The 25,848-nt window shown below is 41.2% G+C and overlaps 1 protein-coding gene across 1 annotated transcript; it reads left to right on the top strand.

Annotated features, from left to right (window-relative positions):
- Window positions 1-545: 545 nt before the first annotated feature.
- Window positions 546-24,728, top strand: LOC118432297 (MAM and LDL-receptor class A domain-containing protein 1-like). Its single transcript, XM_035843835.1, has 28 exons — window positions 546-600; window positions 952-1,221; window positions 2,405-2,545; window positions 3,190-3,336; window positions 3,702-3,932; window positions 4,083-4,214; window positions 4,619-4,885; window positions 5,226-5,363; window positions 5,504-5,635; window positions 8,292-8,495; window positions 8,636-8,764; window positions 12,040-12,306; window positions 13,297-13,446; window positions 14,492-14,623; window positions 15,274-15,480; window positions 15,664-15,846; window positions 15,998-16,168; window positions 16,551-16,679; window positions 17,018-17,188; window positions 17,341-17,511; window positions 18,357-18,533; window positions 19,214-19,357; window positions 19,979-20,116; window positions 21,187-21,324; window positions 21,617-21,754; window positions 22,076-22,129; window positions 22,828-22,912; window positions 23,198-24,728. The coding sequence occupies exons 1-28, from the start codon at window positions 546-548 to the stop codon at window positions 23,502-23,504; spliced, it is 4,608 nt and encodes a 1,535-aa protein (XP_035699728.1). The 3' UTR covers window positions 23,505-24,728.
- Window positions 24,729-25,848: the final 1,120 nt, after the last annotated feature.

Here is a 25,848-nt window from a genome sequence, read left to right on the forward strand (position 1 = left end):
CAAGAAAGTTTGACGGTGAATATAGATGTCTGCACGGCACTAGATAGATTGCCATGAACTTTGTGTCTAGCTGCTCTTTGACTGAGCCGCAGGGCAGAAACCTTAAAAGTTTACAGAACGTTAAACCTGTCGGTGTCTACCAAAAGCGTAGGGATACGGCCACCTTAAAGACTGTATCATATAATATACCTTTCAATCATAAAATTAAAAGTGTATACGCATCAATTCAACGTAAAAATTGTGAAAATGAATGCCATAAACCATTGGTAATTACAGGGTGAATCGTAAAGGATATAATGTTTTAAAACACGAAAAGTGCAAATGAATTTTGAAACAACTCAAAAATAATTGAGCTGCGTATTATTTCATTTCTAAAAGCAGGTCTACAGGAAAAAAATAACAAGAAAATTAACAAAAATAGCTTTAAAATCACACCCACAGCCAAACCTTTACATGGCGTCCTCTGCGCTAGGGCGCTACTTTTCTCTGCGTATGGATACTGTATGCTGTATGATGTGATCAGGAGGAAGTAGCCTTTTGAAAAGATGGCTGTGAACGTCCTTTTCTTGCTCTTTGTATGTCTGATTGGCAGTTGTGCTGGTAGGTTCATACAATATATACTTGACATGTGTTTTCATCTACATTAAGTTAATCCAAGTAGAAGAATGCATGACATGTGACAGAAGCTACTCTTATACTGTATATATACCCAGGTACCTGATACATTAAAATGTTATATTTGTATTTGAAGAAGTGAATTTATATACGAACAAGACTCACATCCAACCATGTTGTATTTTTATCAACCAGTCTTACCACATATATGAGGGAAGGTTGCATTTGGAGGAGGGCATGATAGCAAGTTCTAGATTTGGTTATACTTTCATTGAGATTCTATTAAGCTGAATCGTACAACAATATTATAACGTTACATCTCAATCTGTGTTTCAGAGGCGAATACGTCGCTGTCCTGGTTTGACTTTTATGACGGAAAAGCGGTGGACGGCCACAATGATGAAGTTATCGGGGGCATCGACGTGGAGGAGTGTGCCAGACGGTGTTTAGTGGGAACCGCTACTGTTCCGTCTGGATCGTGTCGGTCGTTTGATTATGACAAAGGATTCGAAGGGGGTCGCTGTATCCTAAGTAGATCAAACAAGGACACAGCAGTATTGTCTGATAGTGACCCACCGTCACGATTTGACTACTACCACAGAAGAGGTACTACATTCCTTTTCTAGCCATGAACTATCTGAGTGATCGGCATCACACAGAGGTCATAGAGATAAAGCTATGTTGGCTTAGCCTGGAATCCAGCCGTGTTGTGCTTTGGTCGCTCTGCTTCCTTGCGAACACGTCTGGCATTCGTTAGCATTGGAACGATCGGTCCTTACGTCACTAATGCGGGAAAGGTAGGAGCAGAGCGACCAACGCACAGTACGGCTGGATTCCAGGCTAATGTTGGCTATCATGCGTTTTTAGATGGGGCAGATTAGGGCTTTTTCGAGGACAAAGCTAGAAACATCTACGACCAAGCCATGACAATATAGGGAATACAGAAATGTCCGTATGTTGTAAGAAATTTGAATATTTTTCTTTAGGAGAAAAATCATCACAAACAAAAAGTGAAACAAATCTAGATAAAAATTGCTTGGAAGCACTAAGAAACTTCAATGAAGTATATCAGGTCATGCTTTGATATGTGGTTCTTTCCTACATTGGTCTATTGGACCCTTCCAGCCGAACGCCATATCGAACAAATGGAATCCCCTGTTGTATTTTGAATACTCGGTCAAAACAGCCCTAGTGGGACAGAAATGGTCACAGAAAAATCCTATGCCTTTTTTTGTTGAAGACTACACCGCCTAAGTGTACATGTACGCCCCCTCCTCAAACGACTGTACCCAATGGAATTTTGTAGCCTTCCACAAATAATAGATAGCATTTTTCTTTCGTCCGTTCTGAGAGGATTTCAGGGCCCAAAAAGCTAAAAAGAAGTCAGTCGGTATCCTCATCCTAATAGAGGCGGCGGCTATGTTTTTGCAACTCGCGCCGTTTTTGACTGAGGTTTTGAAATAGAACCCGAGATCGAACAGGGGGCGGGGCTTATGGTGTTCGGCTGGAAGGGTCCATTGATTTGCATGTCGACCACGCAATGCCCTACATGCCAATTAACCTGCTTGAATGATTTGAGAATATCAAAGGCGAGTATCATCGCGGATATAGATTCGCACCGAGAACAGGTGGCCCCTGGGTGACCCTGGATGTATGTGCAGATATGTGCTTTCTAACATGTCGCCCTATGCTGTGACCAGATCATGACAAGAAAATACAATACCATAGCGCAGTACACACTGCTTATATCTACTTTCGTCGAAGTACGTGGTCAATGTGTTTCTTGCAGACAGTACCCACTTCTGTGATTTTGAGACAGACCTGTGTCAGTACACACAGGATACAACAGACGACTTTAACTGGAGACGTGACTCTGATGGTACTGTTACGGGCGACACCGGTCCAACAGGTGACCACACCACTGGCTCAGGTGTGTGCGGAGTTTTTACATAGTAGTTGTTGTTTTTGATTATGTTTTATGTGTCCGGACAGTTTCCATTCCATGGGAAAACTTGTGGATTTAAGAATATTTTGCCACATTAAGACAAAGACAAGCTTTATTGACACGACAGAAAGTACAGTGACTTTTGTATGGTAAAATATAAACTACAAAAAAAGTGAATACAGAATAGATTTTAAAACTCTACTGGCTAAACACTATAGGATAATAAAAAAAACTCCATACAATCAGGTGTGGCTAAACATGAGTGTCACTATCTTTTCTAATAACAAAGCAATCTTTTATGTATTTACCTATCCTAGCATTGTGAAGGCTGTCGGATCTAAAGATATCTCAAATCTACTTCTGGTAGCGAGTATCGTAAAATCTGTAGTGTTTAAATAAAGGAATGTGAATAATTTATGGTATTGCCGTCAAAATACGATTTTCAAAGGAACGATCCGTACAACAAATCATCCCGTACACATTACAGGTTTCGTGAGCCAGACATACTGACGCAGTAAGCACAGGATCGTGAGATTTAGATACTTACACAGGGCGTCTTAACGTTGTCATGGGAACATTACGTCTGGGAACGGGCTGGAACAACTAATAGATCCATTTCCCTGCTTTAGGCTACTACATGTACATTGAAACATCGAGCCCACGACAGAACCCACGACGGCAGGGAGAAATCGCCCGCCTCGTATCTCCGACCTATCTCTTGCATAGCGAGAGTCAATGTCTTATGTTCTGGACGCACATGTATGGAATACACAGAGGTATTTGGTTATAGGATTGCTGTAAATGCCTACTTCCTTGCAGTACTATTGAACTTTTAATTGCATCTAATTTTCTCAGATGGTGTTTCCATTAACCAAAAAAATAAGTTTGTCGCTGTACTTTTCATATGTTTCACTGGAATCGTAAACAATTGAAAGTTGTAAATGTCTTTGTTTCTATGTAACAAAGACATGTCCCTTAAGATAAATATGTTACCACATGACGTAACGAACATTTCTGCCAACTTTCAATCCACCTTTACCCAGATTTTGTACAATGCATACGTAGTCAGGTTTGGTACTGGCTGGCAACTAGTCAAGGATGCAAACATATCAACAAAGCTGTTCTATATTTTTATTTCAAGAGGAGTGTCCTACCAGCTGTGTAGGTACGCTGAGAGTATCTGTGACAGCTGGAGGTACGGCGACTGAGATCTGGAGCAGATCTGGTAACCAAGGAAACCAGTGGTTCGACGTCGCTGTGAGCATTCCGGTCACCGGAAGTTACCAGGTCATCTTTGAAGGGGTTACAGGAGCAAACGCACATGGCGACATTGCTATAGATGACGTCAGCATCCTACAAGGAGCTTGCCCAGGTAAGCCGTCTTTTTTATCTAGAGCAAGATGTCACAGGCGCGTGATGATATAAAAAAAATTTTAGAACGTAATGAATGTGTGCTGTGTAGATGATAGGAAGCCTCTTCGCCGATCAGGTTATCATATGCTATGTTCTTTTTACACCGCAGATGTAGATGAGTGTCTTCGGAGAGAAGGCAGGGGACCATGTGACCAGGTCTGCACCAACACTGTGGGAAGCGGTTTGTTCTGTTCCTGTAATGATGGGTTTACTCTTAATCAGGACAGTCTCAACTGCAATGGTAGGTTTACTTGTTGTCGCTGTAAAAGTGTTTTACTTACTTCAACAACCATTTGCTGAGATATTTATTTTTTGTATATACCTTATGGATCGTGGTACCGGTAAGACGAACAATGCTTGAAATACGATAAGGGGTCAGAAAAGATTTTGTGACTTCTGTTATTTCCTGGACATGGGAGTGCGTGAACTTCCGATCATGACGTAGACTTGAGTGCATGTCAGACGGAGGTCGTGGACCATGTTATTATACCTGTACCAACACGCCGAACTTGTGGAAGTTACAACAAGTTGCTCATAGTGTAATGTACGTAATTGTCCTAATTCCTATGAGACAGGGACGACTTTCATTGAATTGCGTATTTGCACTAGACGCTATACAGGTATTATTCTCAATCCGTTCTTCAGAATCGAGGACGTCCTGGTTTGACTTTTACGACGAAAAAGTGCTGAGCAGAAACAGCGATGAGCGGATAGAAGGCATTCACTTGGAGGAGTGCGCCAGACGGTGTTTAGTGGGAACCTCTACTGTTCCGTCTGGATCGTGTCTGTCATTTGATTATGACCACCAAGGCGGCGGTGCCTGTGTCCTGAGTACAGCAAACAAGGACACATCTGGAGTAGTATTGTCTGATAGTGACCCACCGTCGCGATTTGACTACTACCACAAAAGAGGTAATTTAAGAGAATTCTCCTTCTAGTCTGCTTATCCGAACATTACTCTTTATGCGATAGATAGACAATACACAAAGGTCCTAGAGATGTTGGATGGATGTGACCGATCATTGAAACTCTGTGCATGGTTTGAGAATAAAAAGAGCGGGCGTCATACATAGGCGTTTGAGCAAGTAGTCTCCTTGGGTGTTAGTGTTTATGAGTATAACAGATAGCAATCGTGTGCTTCCCGATATATCGCAGTGTTGTTTGGTGCCGCTAATAAGATAATATCACAGAACGTTGCACACGTATTGGTTCTACCATGTTCAAACCCTCGTGTTTACTGTGTCCCTCATAGACAGCCCCTACTCCTGTGATTTCGAGACAGCCAACCTGTGTCAGTACACACAGGACACGACAGACGACTTTCAATGGACGCGTAACTCTGGTTGGACTAGGAACACCGGTCCAACAGGCGACCACACCACTGGCTCAGGTGGGTACGGAGTCTTAAAATCTTAGTTGTTTATGATTGTAAGCAGTCGAATCCACCCAGTTTCGATCTTACGGAGATTCAGCGACACGAATTAAATGAATAGGGTAAAATAACTCTAGTCATTTCCCCTTTTTGTATAGGGTACTACATGTACATCGAAGCATCGGGACGACAACAGGGAGATGTCGCCCGTCTCACATCCCCAACTTATCTTTTGTATCGAGGCAGTCAGTGTCTTCTGTTCTGGACACATATGAATGGATATGGCACAGGTAATAATCTAAGAGACAAAAATTGCCTACGGTGTTGGAATATCACGGCAGTTGAATTGAATGCAATTTGCTCGGATTTTGATCGGATGTAGGTTGGCAATGGCCAAGTACGTCATTGCGCTTTTCATATGTTCCCATACAGTCACAAACAGTTGAAAGAAAGGTATTAACTTTTAAGTGACATTAAAGCCATCACTGTCCATGTATACCAAATACCAGTCCATTACCTAAAATGAATGCAAGTACTTGCATATTCGGACAATGATCTGTGACAGACTGAGACAGAGAGATTGGTATAGGGAATATATTATCCTAAATTTTGTACAGAATGTACTGTAATTCCTGTCTTCTTAAATGTACATGTATATTGTACAGTATTATGATGTGTTGGAGGCACCTGTTAGGGTGTAGACGCATTCATACTAACAAAGCACATTAATTGAACACAGATGCGATCTTTGAATATTGAAAACATTTATCAACTAGAGTTCGGCGACCTCATACCTCCATGAAAATTTAGAGCTTTCGTAAATTTCATGCAATTGGCTAACACATTAACATAGTTTATGCATGGTGTTGTTCATCATTGACTAACGTACACATGTCATAGTTATAAAATTCCCATTATTAATCATAAAGCGGTTTTGCAATTTGTACATAAATTATGCAAATAAGTTCCTCATTACCATATTTGGTATCTGCTTATATTCCACCTATCATAATTAACATGTGTTACATGTATTGAGGTCCAGTTATTGAAAACAATGGAACTATACAATTTCCTCATTAATCATGCAAATTAAGTCCTCATTTGCATAACATGTTTATCATTATGAACATCTTTGCCTAAGCTACCCGCATGCCTAAAATGCAGGCAATCCGTCGTTCCTTTCTGCAGTTATCCTCTTTGGAGTGTCTTGACAAAAACACCCATGCAGTTCCACAATCAAATGTTAGGGGGCTGAAACTTGCACCACTTTGTCATGACACCAAAAGCTATCTACCACCAAAATGTCAAGACCATAGCATGTCTGGAACAAGAGATACATTGAAAAACTGCTATGATAGAATATTCTCATTAATTATGCAAATGTACTCCTGTTTTGCATAATTAGTATCTTATCTTGTAAAACACTGTCTAAGGTACCTACATACCAAAAATGATGAAAATCCGTTGTTCCCTTCTTGAGTTATTGTCTTCAGAAGTTTTTGACAAAATGCCCCTGCTTTCCCAAAACTAGACGCTAGGGGCCCAAACTTATGTAACTTATTCCTGAGCACAAGAGCTATCTAACACTCCAAAATCGTGACCATAGCTTGCTCAGAACACGAGATAGCAAACCCGGAAGTTGCGCTGCAGTACCAAGGGAAGCCGCTAGGGGGCCCAAGATCTAATCATTTCCAGCTTTCATCACACCCTACCAACACACTAAGTATGAAACCAATCCACCAAGCCGTTCTTGAGTTATCTTGTTTACACACACACAGACAGACAGACACACAGACAAACACAGGGTAAAATATAACCTCCATGACATTTCATGGAGGTAACAAGTGCTACATATCCAGAGAGAAGATAGTTATATCAGTGACTGTTCTGCAGCATTACTGAAAGCTACTTTGACACCCTTGCCCAGTCGCTAGTAGGTGGCTTCTGACTGGTTTCCATTTAATTAGCTCCATGAAAAAGTGGCGGTATTGTTTTTGGTGTGTCTGTGTGTCTGTCTGTCTGTGTGTGTTTCCGCATATTTGTGGTCAGCATAACTCTTGAACCTCTAAATGGATTGTAATGATATTTGGTCTGTGGGTAGATGTTGGAAAGACAAAGGTCAGGGTCGATTTTGGGCCCTCTGGTGTGTAACTTGATCTGCAATAGAAACTCGATTTTTTGTATCTTTTGACATCACATGCTATTACATTGAACATTGATTTTTTGGTGGCAGATAGCTTGTGATGTAAGGAAGAAGTGATGTATGTTCGGGCTTCTTACCATCTTCCAAGGAGCATAACGCAATATAGGAAGAACAGATTTCCATGATATTTAGCATGCGGGTATCTTTGGCAGAGATGTACATATTGCAGTGCAAATTATGCAACTTTGGACTTTATTTGCATACTTAATGAGTAAGATCTATATTTACAGTGTTTTCCTTTATAGCACTCTAGTACATAAAACGTGTAGTTTGTAGCAGGTGGGGTATTAGCAGATGCCATTTATGCAAACAACTCCATAATTTGCATAATCAATGTGAAAGTGTCATAATTATTCTAAGTACAAGTAGTAAATGATTGGATTGTAAGCATTGTGACCTGTGTAATTTGTTAAATGTGTACATATCCAGAAATGAATTATGCAGATGTGCAAGTCATTTACATAATCAGAATATTTCATGGAGGTTTGAGGTCTCCGAACTCTTTTTCTGTACAGTGCGTGGCTATAGCACTACCGTGAACTCAACACCACCGCGAACACCCCATTTTCTTCTCCCTGTCGTGATATTTCTGTGAACTCAAATCACTGTCATCTTAAATGCATTTTCAGTGCGTCTTCAAGTTTTGTGTTGGTTAGCAACTGGAAGAATACAGATATGCCACCACGACTTTATTTCTTGCATAATCAGGAAGCCATAATATCAATCACTATTCCTGCGTGCAGGTACTTTGAGAGTATCTGTGAAAGCTGGAGGTGCCACGACTGAGATCTGGAGCAGATCTGGTAACCAAGGTAACCAGTGGTTCAGCGTCGCTGTGAGCATTCCGGTCACCGGAAGTTACCAGGTCATCTTTGAAGGGGTCAGAGGCCTCACGTTTGCTGACATTGCAATAGATGACGTCAGTATCCTACAAGGAGCTTGCCCGGGTGAGACGAGTCTTTTAATCTGGAGAAAGATTTTACAAGAGCGTAATGATGTGATTTTTAGAACGTAATGAATGTGTGCTGTATAGATGGTAGGAAGCCTGTTCACCAATCAGGTTTGCTATGTTCTTTTTATGGCGCAGATGTAGATCAATGTCTTCGGAGAGAAGGCAGGGGACCATGTGACCAGATCTGCACCAACACTGTGGGAGGTTTCTCCTGTTCCTGTAATGCTGGGTTTACTCTTCAACAGGACAACCTCACCTGCAATGGTAAGATTATCAGTTGCCGTTGTATAAGCGTTTTGTATTTTTTGTATATTCCTTGTGGATAGTGGTACCGGTAAGACGAACAATGCTTGAAATACGAGAAGGGGTCGGTCAGGATTTCGTGACATCTATTGTTTCCTAGACATGGCAGTTGTAGCAAGTCTCATTATTACGTTGGGCGGTCCAGGGGTCACGTGGTGAGAGCACGTGACCGTGGGCGCGCCCTGACGTCAACTTGGCCACGCCCCGCCTCGCTCGCTTAAGCTCCGCCTCCAATTAAAGATATATAATGCGGACTACGGCGCTAGAAACCAAGAACTTCAGAAGCAGACTCAGAGAGACAACCTTCCGCCGCCGTAGTTACGTAACCGGTTAGTTAGTATCATCCGCCCGCATCTGTCCAGGTATCTTATCTTGTATCATTTGTATTAAGCTAGTCTATATCGTTACATCCGTTCACTTGCCTAAAATGTATACGATCGGTCGTAGTAATAAAGATCACATCAAACTGTACGCTGAACCCTGGTCCTTGGCCTTCTTGTGAGAGAGTATAGTATAGACGTGCCATATTGACGTATAGATAAATGTCCAAGTGCTACCACTAGACTCAGATGTTACACAGTTCATGAACTTCCGATCATGACGTAGACTTGAATGAGTGCATGTCAAACGGAGGCCGGGGACCATGTTATTATACCTGTACCAACATGAATGGAAGTTACAACGGCTCATCATGTAATGTACGTAATCGTTCTAATTCCTATGAGACAGGGACGACTTTCATTGAATTACGTATTTGCACAGGAAGCTAAACAGGTATTATTGGCGACGCCTGATGGGCTAGCCTCATAGTATAGTGTGCGACCGTTTGCAAAGAATTCCAAAAACTGTACAGGCATGTCAGGAATTTTTTTCCGCGCATCATGCCGCGCATCATGCTGGACTGAACCATTACCTCCACGGGTAAGCTTTCCAGTCGCAGGGCACATCCCGATATACGTGTGCACAGCAGTGTAATCTCGCGAGGCGATTTTCGATTGATCGCCGTGCAAAATTGAGAAAAGCCTAGGACTTCAGACGTACCAGAACTGTAGTGTGTAGTATGATGGTCATGGAAATGTAAACATATGGAACAGGGGATAAAAGGTTGTTGAAATATGTTCCTCGGAAAATGACCCGTGAGTCGTGGAAATCACTTCCGGGTTCGGAAAGTTTGGTGGGCTTCTTCACCCTTGATATCTTTGTTTCAAAAATGCAAACCGATGTGTGAAACAAGCATTGTTTTGAGCTTAAATGATGTATAACATGTGGGGTTGTGAGATAGCGATGTGATAGCTACCTTCGCCATTAACGTTATATTTTGGGTACCGTTTGTATATGTGTGTGTTTGTAGAAGACCACCATAACTCGAGAACGCCTGGGTGGATTGTGTTGATATTCGGTATGTGGGTAGGTCTTGTTGAGACCTGGAAACGATTAGATCTTGGGTCCCCTAGCGGCCTGTTACGATACTGCAGCAGAACTTCCTGGTTTGATATCTCGAGTTCTGGACATGCTGCGGCTATGAATTTTAAGTGGTAGACAGCTCTTGATGCCGTGTGTAAGTGGTATAGGTTTTGGGCCCCTAGCGGCTTGTTTTGGAACTGCAGGACAGGTTTAGTGTCAGACTTTGAAAGCGAATAACTCAAGAAGGGGTTGACGGATTGTTATGATTTTTAGTATGTGGATAGGTTACGTAACAGCCCTTGATGCCGTGTGTAAGTGGTATAGGTTTTGGGCCCCTAGCGGCTTGTTTTGGAACTGCAGGGCAGGTTTAGTGTCAGACTTTGAAAGGGAATAACTCAAGAAGGGGTTGACGGATTGTTATGATTTTTAGTATGTGGATAGGTTACGTAATGCTTCATATAATTCCATATCGATTATGCAGATTGGAAGCTAATTTGCATAATAAATTCGGAAATCGTCTTAACATGCTCAGTTCAATTATAGGACCATTGCAACATGTGACCTTTTCAACTGAGAAAGAGAATATTGATAGATATATATTTTGCAAAATAAAGACCTAATTTGCATTATTAATGAGAATGCTTTCATGTCATTGTGGTAAATGACGGGAACTTCGAACTTGTAGCATTTGGAAGTTATGTACAGGTGAACATCATTAAACATTAATTATGCAGTTGGGGGTCCTAATCTGCATAAATGATCAGAAAAAGCGACAAAAGCCTCCTTTCTTTACATATATTGCGCACGTCTGTTCGGTGGAGGAGATGATCAAGTTATATAATTTACGCAAATGAGAGCCTTATTTGCATGATTAATGACAAACTGAATTAATACAGCAGTTGTAAAAGATCGAATCATTTGGCGAAGGTATGGGGTCGTTGAACTCTAGTTCAACATGTCTGACTTGCTCTAAGTGGTGCGCCGCATCCGGACCATGAAAAACGGCCGTATCTAGAGGCGTACGTGCGCGTATGACTCTACATCAGTTATCAATTTATAGCCGCGTAATAGGGTACTCAGTCAAACATATAGCATATGTAATTTAGAAATAGAGAAATATAGATAGACATAAAATAATACAAATTGTTATCTAACTTGAAAGTTCATCTGTGTTGGTATAAGTCATTCTTGAAATAGTTGAACTGTAATTTCCAACACCAAAATTGGACTCACCCAAATTTTCGACTGTACAGCATCAGTCTTTGTCAAGGAATGAACAATGTTGTACAGTTGAAAATTTGGGTGAGTCCAATTTTGGTGTTGGAAATTACAGTTCAACTATTTCAAGAAATTGTTATCTAATTTGCATTATCATTGAGAAATTGTTATAATATCAAAGTGGTTAATGATTATTATTTCATTCTTGCAACATTTGGCAACTACGATATTTGAACGTAATCAGACATACATCAAGTAAATTAGGGTCTCATTTACATAAATTATTAGAAAATACTACAATAGCTTTCTTTGCTAAGACTTTGATATTTCTAGCATATTGTTATTTAGCTAGAGAAGATGATCAACTGATATGATTTATGTAAATGAGGTTATGATTTGTAAAATTGATGAGAAGCATTTACATTATTAGTTCACCCTTCACTCACAAGAGAATCCCTTTTGACAGCAATGCTCTCTAAACATTAATCGCCAGGCGAATGGAATACGACTATTTAAACCCATTAAAAACAACAATCCTTAATATTTATAAACAATAAAACCGTCGCCATGGCAATAATTTTAATTGCCACACTTTTTCTCAATCCGTTCTTCAGAAGCGAGGACGTCCTGGTTTGACTTTTACGACGAAAAAGTGTTGAGCGGCCACAACATTGAGCGGATAGAGGGCATTAACGTGGAGGAGTGCGCTGGACGATGTTTAGTGGGAACCTCTACTGTTCCGTCTGGATCGTGTCGGTCGTTTGATTATGACCACCAAGGCGGCGGTGCCTGTGTCCTGAGTACAGCAAACAAGGACACATCTGGAGTAGTATTGTCTGATAGTGACCCACCGTCGCGACTTGACTACTACCACAAAAGAGGTAATCTAAAAGAAGTTTCCTTCTAGTTTGCTTATCTGAACATTACTCTTTATGCGATAGATAGACAGTACACAAAGGTCCTAGAGATGTTGCTATCTAGAATACCTGTGTTTCATGATCAAACTCATCAAATAGGGCAGTTTGAGACTTTTCAAACGACACAAAGGTTGCATGTACATCTAATGTTACTACCTTTGTTTAAGCCATGTCAATGCACAAGAAATATCAAGAAACATACTGCTACCACTTTCATGTAGCATATTTGGTAAAGCTTCAATATGAACTTGTTTCCTTATAAGTCGGACTTGTCACATGAAATGTATATCGACCCTGCACCGGCTTCTTCTTCTTTCATACTGCCTAGCCTCAATTTTTTGAGATTATTGGCAGACTACGCATGGGTTAAATACAATACAAGTGACCGGTAGAAATAGACATGGGAAAATGAAGGAAAAATGCTATGGGAAATGAAAACAAACTGGTTTTCTGTGTGCAAAAGATAGGACAGGTTAATTAAGTGGGTTAATAGAACACATATTTACATATATACAAGACGTGTGGGGGTGGCTCAATGCAGTAGGGTTCTCCCCAGCTCAGTTTTGAACTGGGAGAGAGACCCCGCCTCCGCCACACTAGGCTCAAGTTCATTCCACTCTATGATGGTACGAGGGAAGAACGAGAGCCTGTAGTAGTTGTTCCTGCTCGCGATGGCCTGTTATGGTCTTGGATGTAACCGATCATTCAAACTCTGAGCATAGTTTGAGAATATAAAGAGCGGGCACCATACTATTCATCGGCAGGGTTTGGAACAAGTGGTCTCCTTGGGTGTTAGTGTGTATGAGTATAACAGATAGCAATCGTGTGCATCCAGATATATCGCAGTGTGATGTGACAAGTTCCTGGTGCCGCTAGCAAGATGATATCATAGAACGTTGCACACATCTTGTCCAGCGTATTTTGTAACCCTCATGTTAACTGTGTCCCTCATAGACAGCCCCTACTCCTGTGATTTCGAGACAGCCAACCTGTGTCAGTACACACAGGACAGGACAGACGACTTTGACTGGACTCGTGACTCTGGTGGTACTCCTTCAGGTTTCACCGGTCCAACAGGTGACCACACCACTGGTACCAGCTCAGGTATTGTTGTCATACTTTTTTCACTCTGGAGGTTACGTGGGTTATATCTAAAGAACCGCTGGATCGTTTTTGGTAGGTGGGTAGGTGGGGCAATGGTGACGGTGTAGGTCGAATTTGGGCCACCAATTGGCCGACCTTGGTACTACAGCAGCACGTCTTGTATTACTAGTATGTCTTTGCACCTGGACTTGCAGTGGTGTTGATTTTTATGTGGTGAGCAGGTTTGTAGTGGATGCTTATTTGGTGTTAACTTCGGCCTTCTAGCTGTTTGATGTGGATCTGCAGGGTTCGTTTTTTGTGGATGCTTGTGTGTTCGGCGAATATCTTAAGAACATTAGCGATGGTTTTGAGGTATTAGGTCTTTCTTGTGCTCTGGAAGAAGTTACATTAGTTGTGACCCCTTAGCGGCTAGTTTTGGAATTGCAGGGGCATTTTTCTACAAAAAACTTCCGAGGAGGATAACTCAAGATAGGAATAATAGAGTGTCGTGGTTTTTGGTATGTAGGTAGCTTAAACAAAGATGTAAGTAGTAATAAGGGGGAACCAGACGCATTCATGCAAATGAGATGCAAATTTCTTCATGGTATGGAATTGGTTTATGCATAACTAAGAATTAATCTATTCATAACTGAGCATTAATCCATAATCAAGAATCATTCATGATAGTCAACTTTTTTATGAACTGAGAAATGAAACGTAAGAGCCTTTTTGGTAAACTGACAACAGAACTGTCGAAGGTAATTCACCCTGAGGAGCAACATTCATTGTAAAAATAAAACTCAGTACTATTTCCATCTTTGTCCTTTCATTGACAATTGGCCATGTTCCCTGCCAAAACCCCACCATCACAAAAACCCCACCAACCTATATGCAAACACTCTGTATATTTCATGACGGTATGAGATCTACGAACTCTTGTTGTTTTTATTGATCTCTTTCAGTGTTATCAGTCGTATCCGCCCAGTTTCGACCTTATGAGAAAATGTAAATTCAGAACCACCAAACAAAATAGATAGGACATAATAACTCTAGCCACGTTATACAGGCCAATACATGTACATCGAAGCATCGGGACGACAACAGGGAGATGTCGCCCGTCTCACATCCCCAACTTATCTTTTGTATCGCGGCAGTCAGTGTCTTCTGTTCTGGACACACATGAATGGATATGGCACAGGTAATGATCTAAGAAAAAAATATTGCCTACGTTGTTGGAATATCACGGCAGTTGAATTCAATGCAATTTGTTCGGATTTTGATGTTGGTCATTGTGCTTTTCACAACCAGTTGAAAGGTATTAACTCTTTTCTGACGTTCGAGCCATCATTGTCGATGTATACAAAAGACCTGTCCATAACCTAAAAGGAATGTGAGTACTTGACTAATCGGACATTAAATGATCTGAGATCGGACTGAGACAGAAAGATTGGTACATGTATAGGAAATATTAGCCTAAAGTTTTTACAAGATACACTGTAATTCCAGAAATATTTGCAGTAGTATTGTGTTCGCGATTTTCGCGGCCAGTGACCACAATTTTCTCCTGTCTTCTTAGCACTTCCCATGTCTAAACGCTATTTTACGTGATGTACATTCTCCAGTATAATGATATATTGGAGGCACCTGTTACGGTGAAGACGCATGGATACTAACAAAGTACATTTTCTCGTTACCCTGAATTTACTGTGAACTTACATATGCATGCATTTTCAGTGCATCATCAAGTTTCGTGTTGATTGACAACTGGAAGAATACAAATATGCCACCATGACTTTTGTTTCTGCCTGACCAGGAAGACATAATCTGAATCACTATTCCCACGTCCAGGTACTTTGAGAGTATCTGTGAAAGCTGGAGGTGCCACGTCTGAGATCTGGAGCAGATCTCGTAACCAAGGTAACCAGTGGTTCAGCGTCGCTGTGAGCATTCCGGTCACCGGAAGTTATCAGGTCATCTTTGAAGCGGTCATAGGAAGTTATTTCGAGGGTGACATTGCAATTGATGACGTCAGTATCCTGCGAGAAGCCTGTCCAGGTAATGCATGTTGTTTTTAAATCTTACTTAACGTTTGCAATCACTTACCTACTTCTATTCCACAAACTTGAATATCATCGGTGAATCTCCTACATGTGGACACAGGTAGACAAACAGAACTTAAGTCTTCTCACAAAGGCAAATCCACATGTGTACACATGTTACATTTGGTTGTGTCTCTAGTTGCTATTTCAGGAGTACAATGTCCGGCACTCGCAGTTCCAGACAACGGCGTGCTGAATGGCGGGAACTCCTATCAGGACGTGGTCCAGTTTACCTGTAACCATGGATACCAGCTGATAGGAGATTCCAGTCGGACGTGCCAGGCTGACGGGACATGGACTGGAGCGGCCCCGACATGCATCGGTAACACCAATAGCTTAACGTACTTGGGCGAGCAAAGAAGTTAGATTTGTGTTGTTGACTGTTCCACCGTGTCAAAATGTATGCCCAGGGTACAATATCCATGTGTTTGTTATATGTTTATCTCTAGTCGACATTTTGTTTTACATGTCAGGAGTACAATGTCCGGCACTCGCAGTTCCAGACAACGGCGTGCTGAATGGCGGGAACTCCTATCAGGACGTGGTCCAGTTTACCTGTAACCATGGATACCAGCTGATAGGAGATTCCAGCCGGACGTGCCAGGCTGACGGGACATGGAGTGGAGCAGACCCGACATGCATCGGTAAGACAGAAACCTATCGTACTTGGGCTAGCAGAGGAGCTGAATATGTCTTGTTGATTGTTTCACCGTGTTAAAATGTGTATGTGCGGGGTACGATTTACAAAATATGTGAATATGAGCTTAGTTTTTCCTGTTAGTTCTCTTTAAAAGGCCCAAAGAACCTAATGACCTCCGTGGCAAGAATTCTTTCCTTTTCCGCAATTATTGTACACATTATAGACAAGCTGTGACTAGAGTTAACAAGTCACTTTCTAATATCCAGGTGCTGCGATATCATGTTTGTATCCTATGAATCGTTGTATTTTCAGGGCTGAGAATTGTAACATTAGAAAGAGCCTGTAAGTATCCCCTGACCTGTGTTTATCTTCCGATCATGATGTAGACGTGAACGAGTGCAACCCAAACGGAGGCCGGGGACCATGTGCTCACACCTGCACCAACACTGTTGGAAGTTACACCTGCACATGCAACAATGGCCACAGTCTCGGCTCCGATGGACATACGTGTGACCGTAAGAACAATCATTTAACCGATCCCTCATTTATCTAACTCATGGTGGTTACAAAGATGCTAACATGCAGCTACCTGGTAGCACAAACAATAGCTACATGTGTAAAATATATCCCTATTAGAGAAATAAGGAAGATACATTACCATCCATCTGTTGTCATTTAAAAAAATTGATATCAAAAGTAATTGAAGGGGAAAAAAGAATCTGACATTAGTATTGATTGAATTTATGCTCATAACAAAGGCATTTGTAAAGGTGTTCCAAAATCGATTTGATAAAAGTCTAAAAAAAAGATAAGAAAGTGAAAACCGTTTGTGCCATTTTCTTTTACATTTCAGAGGTACAATGTCCGACACTCACAGCTCCAGAGAACGGTGCCGTGAATGGCGGGAACTCCTATCAGGACGTGGTCCAGTTTACATGTAACCATGGATACCAGCTGATAGGAGATTCCAGCCGGACGTGCCAGGCTGACGGGACCTGGACTGGGGCAGACCCGACATGCATCGGTAACACTACTATACTTAACCTACCTGAGCTAGCAGAGGAGCTGGATATGGCTTGTTGCTTGTTTCACCGCGTCAAAGTGTGTATGTCCAGGGTACAATGTCCAAGTGTTTGTTATTCATATCTCTAGTTGACATTTTGTTTTGCATTTCAGGAGTACAATGTCCGGCATTCACAGCTCCAGAGAACGGTGCCGTGAATGGCGGGAACTCCTATCAGGACGTGGTCCAGTTTACATGTAACCATGGATACCAGCTGATAGGAGATTCCAGCCGGACGTGCCAGGCTGACGGGACATGGACTGGAGCGGACCCAACATGCATCGGTAACACTGATAACTTGACGTACTTGAGCTAGCAGAGGAGCTGTATATATCTTGTTGATCGGTTCACAGTGTTAAAATTTGTATGTGCAAGGTACAATGTACAAAATATGTGGACATGAGCTTAGGTTTTCCTGTTAGTTCTCTTTTAAAGGCACACAAAACCTAACGTATATGAGCTCCTTGTCAATAATTCTTTCCTTTTCCGCTGCGACAGCTATTGTGGATATTATAGACAAGCTGTCACTGATGTTAACTAGTCGTTTCCTAATATCCAGGTGCTGCGATATCATGTTTGTATCCTATAAATCATTGTAATTTCTCAGGACTGAGAATTGTAACAGGAGATGGAGCCTGACCTGTGCTTATCTTCCGATCACGATGCAGACGTGAACGAGTGCAGCCCAAACAACGGCCGGGGACCATGTGAGCACACCTGCACCAACACTGTTGGAGGTTACACCTGCACATGCAACAGTGGATACAGGCTCAACTCCGATGGACATGGGTGTGACCGTATACGTAAGAACAATTAGTTAACGGATCTCTCACTTATCTAACTCATGGTGGTTACAAAGACGCTAACATTCAGCTGCCAGGTAGCACAAACAAGAGCCTCATGTGTAGGATATATCCCTAATATCGAACTGAGGAAGATACTTTGCCATCCCATATCTGTTCTCATTTCGAAAACTTAATGTCACAAATAATAGAAAAAGAAAGAGTCTGGCATTAATGATTATCAATGTAATTCTCATAACAAAGACACTTCTAAAGGTGTCCCAGCATCAATTTGTTAAAAGTCTTTAAAAAAGAGAAGAAAGTGAAAGCCGTCTGTGACATTTCAGGAGTACAATGCCCAACACTCACAGCTCCAGAGAATGGTGTGACAGTCGTAAACGGCGGGAACTCCTATCAGGACGTGGTCCAGTTTACCTGTAACCATGGATACCAGCTGATAGGAGATTCCAGCCGGACGTGCCAGGCTGACGGGACATGGACTGGAGCGGACGCGACATGCATCGGTAACATTACTATAGTTAACCTACCTGAGCTAACAGTGGAGCTTGATATGCATATGGCTTGTTGAATGTTTCAGAGTCAAAATTTGTATGTGCAGAGTACATTGCAAAAATTTGGAACATGAGCTTAGTTTTACCCTTTAGTTCTCTTTTGGAGGCCACATTTATATGGCGCCCAACGGAGGTTATCATACTGTAGCAAATGAATACTAATGCAATGCGTTTCTTTCCATATAAGACTTGGTTAGGCTAACGTCACATTTCCAAACCTGGTCCCGGCCGGGCTTGTTGTGGAAACGAAAAATAGAAATGTATACGTAAAGATATGACGGTACACAAATAATGCCCACGACTAGTCTCTTCAAGTCTTGTGTTTTCTATTACCGAAACTGCCCGGCAGGGTCCCAGTTTGGAAATTGGACGTAGGCCTAAACCGGCTTCAACTTATAACCAGAGAACTACCAAGTGAAAGAATGATATTGTATTTTCTCTTAACCGTCTCTTTCCAGACATCTATGTTACATTGTGCGCCGAACTCACTATCTACCCACTAGGAAGGCCTCCTTTAGCTATTTTCCTATTATGTGCGTCAAATGTGCAGTGGTAATAAATATAATGATATTAATAAAATGATATTAAGTTGTTGTTTTTTTTTTTCAAAATTTCTTTACCCCTCCCTCAAGCTCCGGACATCGACGGTTGCTCATCCAGTCCATGCCTTGCCCAGGCCCGCTGCACTGACGTCCCAGCCCCGGGGACGGGAGCTACATGTACCTGTGGGACCGGATATTTGGGAGATGGACGGAAAGATGGAAGTGGGTGTACAGGTGAGGTGTATGTAGCTTCCAGTTGTTATCGGGACATCATCAACCTATTATCAGCTCGTGCAACTGCAGTTAGATGTGCACAGGGTGTATTTTTGAGACAAGTGAAAATTTTCCTCTGTCTTAAAAGTACAGAGCCTTATCGATGCCAGCTCTTGTGTGAATTTGATCACTTTCATTGCAACGTAGAACCTCGTGTCAATTGATTCTGCAATAAACATCGATGGATGGTTTTATTCGTTCCATGCGTTCCCCTAGCTCCTTGTTCTGTCGTCTTAGCTCCCGGTGTAGGAGCTAAATGCCCATGAGGAGATAGCTGGAAGGGGGGAAGGAGGGGTGGATTTAGTTGTTCAAATGCATTGTGTGTCTTTGTTGTGCTTATGCACTAACCCAGGTAAAAAATCAAACTACCGAAGTCTGCGGTCAATATAGGTGATCATATAGTTTCGTTTGGCTCTTATTTTTTTGCTTGAAGGTAAGTACGCGTTTCGCCTTTACTTTATTGATTCAAATTTATTATCGCTATATCACGTTAAACCTACATTGGCTGTTGTGAATATCATTATTATCAATATATCACATTTGCCATATGTTATAGTATCGCTTCAACCGTCTTCATTCCAGACATCGACGGATGTTCAGTTAGCCCATGTGTTGCCCAGGCGTCTTGTGAGGATGTACCCGCTCCAGGTACAGGAGCTATATGTACCTGTCCGGATGGTTATGGCGGCAATGGGCACAGAGACGGAACTGGATGCACAGGTAGAACGTAAAGGAGAAACTAGAATCAACAAGAGTTCGGAGACCTCGTATCTCCATGAAGTAGTCTAATTATGTAAATGATTTCCACATTTACATAATCTATGCTTGGTTAGGTACACATTTAGATAACTTATACTGGTCACAATGTTGATTGTGCAATCATTTACCATTTAGAAGAATTATAGCACTTTTACATTAATTATGCAAATTAGGGACATATTTGCATAACTGATATCTGTTAATATTCCACCAGCCACAAACTATATATATGACAGGTAGTTAAGTCCTACAATGCCAAACACTACAAATCTAGATTTCCCTCATTAATTATGCAAGTGCCAGTTTGCATAGTTTGTACTTGACTATGTACATCTCTGTCCAAGCTACCTACATACCAAATATGATCTAAATTCGCCGTTCCCTTGCCCAGTTATTGTCCTTAGAAGATTTTGAGAAAAACGCCCCTGCAGTTCTAGAGCAACCTGCTAGGGGACCCAAACATACACCACCTATTCCTTACGTCACAGTCTATCTGCCACTAAAAAATAAAGACCATAGCACATCCAGGTCAAAAGATTTAAAAAAAATGAAATTTCTGCTGCAGCACCAAGGTCACATACCAGGGGGGCCAAAATTGACCTTGGCCTTTGTCTTCCCAACACCTACCTACATACCAAATATCATCAATCCATCCAGAGGTTCTTAACTTATGCTGACCACGAATATCCGGAAACAAAAACAAACACACAGACACACAATACAGACACACCGAAAATTATATCTCAATTTTTCATGGAGTTAAAGATATTCCCTGGAACTCCTAAAAATGTCCTGGTAAAATGAATGAATGAAATGAAGATCAAACATTTTCTTATGTATCAATCTAGGTATCTGCCTGTTTTATCTGTTGGAAGAAAGTAGCTAGAATATGATGTGGTAACGACAACGTTTGTAACCATGCTCAGTGCTGTTTTTGAACTTATTTTCTAACTGCAGGTGGTAGTGTTGTTTTGCAGCTTGACAGTTTATTGCAAGGTGTAACAGTAATCATATTTGTTTCTCCTTTCCAGACAACGACGGATGCTCTCCCAGCCCATGTGTTGCCCAGGCCATCTGTACTGATGTCCCAGCACCAGCTGTAGAAGCTACATGTAACTGTACGGATGGGTACGTGGGAGATGGACGCAAAAATGGAACAGGATGCACAGGTAAAGACTGATTTAATAGTGGCAAAATTAAATGATCGAAACTGATGCTATGTGTACGTTGTATAGATATATATCTCTATGCCTATTTTTTTTTCTTTGGTTCAAGGTAAACTGCAAAGCTTAACTCCTTACACGACGTTCCCGATATTTTTCTGATCTATATAGACATAACCAGAAACAACTGAGTTGTTGTTGTCTTCGTTTTCTCGCTATTTGTTTGTTTTTGTTGCTGTTTAGAATATCTGTGAGTACAAGCACTATTTCGTCGAATGTATTCTTTTCCCCTTTTTAGACATCGATGGTTGCTCACCCAACCCATGTCATGCCCAGGCCCGATGTACTGATATCCCAGCCCCGGGTACAGGAGCCAGGTGTTTCTTTACGGATAGGCTTAAGGGCAACGGCTCACAAGGAGGAACTAGCTCAACATGTAAGTGAGAACATGGTGAAGATTCGTTTCGTACATACATTTATACGTGTATGCAAAGGCAATAACAATTTATACATGTATGTAATTTTGCAGTGTGGCGACAATGAACCTTCTCTCCACACACACTCACACACACACACACACACACACACGCACGCACGCACGCACGCACGCACGCACGCACGCACGCACACACACACACACACACACACACACACACACACACACTAGATGTCACACTCTGCCAGATCCATTGCCACACTTGATGTCTACGTGATCACCTGTATAAGATTAACTCATCAATCTTATTGACTATTTCAGTCGACGACGGCGGCCATAGAACTTCTGCCAACCATATCCTCATGCCCGTTGCAGGTAAGTAATTCATCAAGCTATACCACAATAGCAGTACTGTAGTAGCAGTGGCAGTAAGTACATGCTTTGTTCGCTAAATTTAACCAAAGTACAAACTTGTGATCACATAATTACTGTATACATGTACAGTATGGGAAGGTACGCTTTTCTGCAAAGGAATCAGCACGTGGAAATATGCCAATACAAGACTGTTTTTACTTAAAAACACTTTGCTTCCTCTATATTACCCTACATCAGGAGGGCATCATACATTCACTTGATATATTCTATTAATTTCTTCATTTTTAAAACATCAAACGATGATCGTGAAGATCTATCTTCGATATAGCGTTGCTGTTAAAAGAGAGAGAAGGGGGAAGAGAAAGAGAGAGGGAGAGAGAGAGGGAGACAGAGAGGGAGAGAGAGGGGGAGAGAGAGAGGAGGGAGAGAGAGAGGAGGGAGAGAGAGGGAGGGAGGGAGAGAGAGGAGAGAGGGGGGAGAGAGAGGGAGAGAGAGGGAGAGAGAGAGAGGGAGAGAGAGAGAAACACTCAGCCGAACACATAACCCTTATGGCGAAGCTAGCAAAGAATAAACGCAACACGGACATAACGTAATGTATAAAGGATGACGAAATGGCATATAAAGCTTAAGAACATGATTCTACAATTCAAATAAGTTCTTGTACTAAACTTTCTGATTTCCACCCCTTTTCTCATAAGGAGTGATTGGCCTGGGAGCAGTTTTAGCCCTACTCTTGGTGGTACTTGTTACTGCAGTGGCTGTCAACGTTGTGCTCAAACGAAGGTAAGTAGAAGATATTTATCATTATTCATTGATATGTTTCATATCAATCTTAAGACTAAATGTCTGTTTCGATTTAAACGAGTAGTTGGAGGACAGACTTATGCAAGTTAAGACGCAACAACATTCCCGGTTTGAATTTGATTCCAAGTATATCTGTATAAATGAGCCAAGTCTACTATCACTTTCTTGTAACTTGAAAATTTAGCATATCTGGGCAAGAAAATTTAAAAAAAATGCATAATTTCTTCACAGACAAAACTTAAGATCTGAACATATCATTTACAGACTGGCCGGTGTAAAATCAAAGCGTGGGGCTAACGGCACAACTATTCAAAACAGCGCGTTTGACGACACGTACGCAGACACTAGAACCAGCCGCGCGAACAACGACGGGACATACTGTGACGTCATCGATGACGACATCACCAAACGGCGTGGTCCGGCTTATGGTATCAGCCAACATGGAGTCAATAACACATCTGATGTCGGTGGTGGGGAGGGGACCTATCAGACCCTGGACCCACGCACACTTGAGACAGGAAACAATGAATATCAGAAGCTTGCAAAGAACCGAGTTTTTCAGCAGTCCTAGACATGCATACCATAATACAGCATAAAGGCCCACACTACAATATTTTCGTTATTGACTATATCAGTTTAATGAAGCGATATACTACTGTTTGAAGGAACATACAATAAAGGCTTAGTCTGACTTACGCAATACAACAAATTAACTTTATTTCTCCTAAACACTATTGATCTATTGTTTTAAATAGATCTAGAGAAAATTTCAGGACAAATATAGGACGAATACTGCGCTTCATAGAAGATGTTGAATATCTAACCTGACGTCGTTGCCAGTATTCTGCTTTAGTAGATATATTGGTTGCTAGCATTCTTTCTACTTTTTAATTTAGATTAAGTGTATTTAGTGATTATCGACTTTAAAATAATAATGATACGTTTATTGAAAATTCTTGCCCGAGGGCTAATTGCAGGTACAAACAACATGTAAAATAAGGACTATACAAAGGTGCTATGAACTACATTCTATGACTATGCTATGCTAGTGTACATTATGCTGGTTTTGTTGGGTCAGACTTCTTCTCTTTAGGCAGTGGAAGACGAATTTACCCACTTCTTTTATTATGTGTGGGTTCTTTGATTTTAATACATGTAGTAGGGTTGATTTTTCATTGTCAGGAATAGTTGGAAAGTAAGCGTGTATTTTGGATACTAGATCTTCATATTACCACCTATTATATATTAACGGTTTTGCATTAAAGGTTTTTTCACTTCATATGTCATTCTCTATCTTTTCCACATATCTATTGTGTGGACAAGTATGATGTGAATTTAGATATGCTCATACACTGTATCCGAACGAATCGCCGAGTAAAAACAATGAAACTATGTTGACACATTTTGAAGAGGTAAAGAACTCCCCGGCACGCACTGATTTGAATGTTAGCGGCCCGTTTGTCACATCCAATTGCACATGTCAATCATATCAAGATCAGCAGGGAAAAAAACATCTGTGTTTAATTGATTTTGAAATGTAGAAATAATCATAAAAGAATATAGAAATAAGGTAATAATGATATTTGATTACAATACTGAAACGATCATGCGAGTAATGATGCAATGCTTATATGAAAAGATGACATGTAATGTGATGAAATGATATGTAATGATTTGATAACCAAAATGAATAACGTGAGTAATGACATGATAATATTATATGAGCTGTTAAGTATACAATGTGGCTGGTATACTTGGATAGGTTGATATTTAAGGGAGGCTCTTCTTTTTTCTGCTTGTGACTGTTATATTTATTAGTGAAAATATAATAAATAATTTAAAAAAACATGGCAGGTTTGTACTTCAAAAGTACAATAGCACCAAACGATATGTTTGCAACTATCTGAACAACAATGTAATTATCTGTCTTTGTTCAAGGCCTCCATAATTACACCCTTTTTAATACACTTAACAAAAGTTCGCAATGTTGTGTTCTGTAAAACCGGTTCAACTGTCAAGCTTACCCTCATGCACCTCGGCAGGGTCATAGAGAAGGCCTTGAGGTTAACGTGACAGAACAAATTAATGGCGAGTGTAGAGATACGTAGTGATAAGGGGGTATCATCCGACCTAGAATCCATTTGTAGTGCTTAAATAAGTTCAATCTTTATGACTAGACCTCGGAACCAGTGGTAGAAAAAATCTTCATGACAGAAACTTCCAGTCAAGTTTGTTATGTTCACCACTATTTAGAGACAATCGTCGCGATAAAATAACATTTTGCCAGGCTTGTTCAAGCTGTTGAAGTTCAGCATACTTCCGCTAGAAGGCATGAAAGAGCTGCAGTAGGCTATACGAGCGGTCGCTGTTGTTGTTTACATCCGGAGTATTCGACTGCTGGTGCCTACCAGGACGTCAGTAGATTGGATTAAAATTTGTATCTAAAATTACCAGATCAAATAACTGGTTAATATGTAAATCGAACAACCTGCATTTTGCCACCACTGCGTCACCGTGACGTTATCGCGATTCCTCGTATAAACTTCACGAATGTGTCTTCCTGAGCTCGAGGAAATTACGATGAACGTTAAACTTCACGAATGGTTACTTCCTGAATCATTCTATTACGGCGTGGTCACATTGCGTCGTCGGTTGTATTACGATTTTGATGCCGTGCGATTTCCAAGCTGGCTGTGACATAGTCAAATGCTGACAAGGATCTGAGACAACATTTTCAGTACAATATTCCTACATTGACTTCGTTTGACACTTTCTGATGGGAAACAGAATTCCCTAAAATACTCTAAAACACCATCAAAATGTGAGGCCATGGCTGTTTGTGCCGATGCCCCCCTCCCTACTGACATCAACTCTCAGATCAAAACAAACCAACGGCGTAGTTTGTTGCTTGTCCA

Source organism: Branchiostoma floridae, chromosome 15 (assembly GCF_000003815.2).
Source record: "Branchiostoma floridae strain S238N-H82 chromosome 15, Bfl_VNyyK, whole genome shotgun sequence".
In the NCBI taxonomy this organism is placed as follows: domain Eukaryota; kingdom Metazoa; phylum Chordata; class Leptocardii; order Amphioxiformes; family Branchiostomatidae; genus Branchiostoma; species Branchiostoma floridae.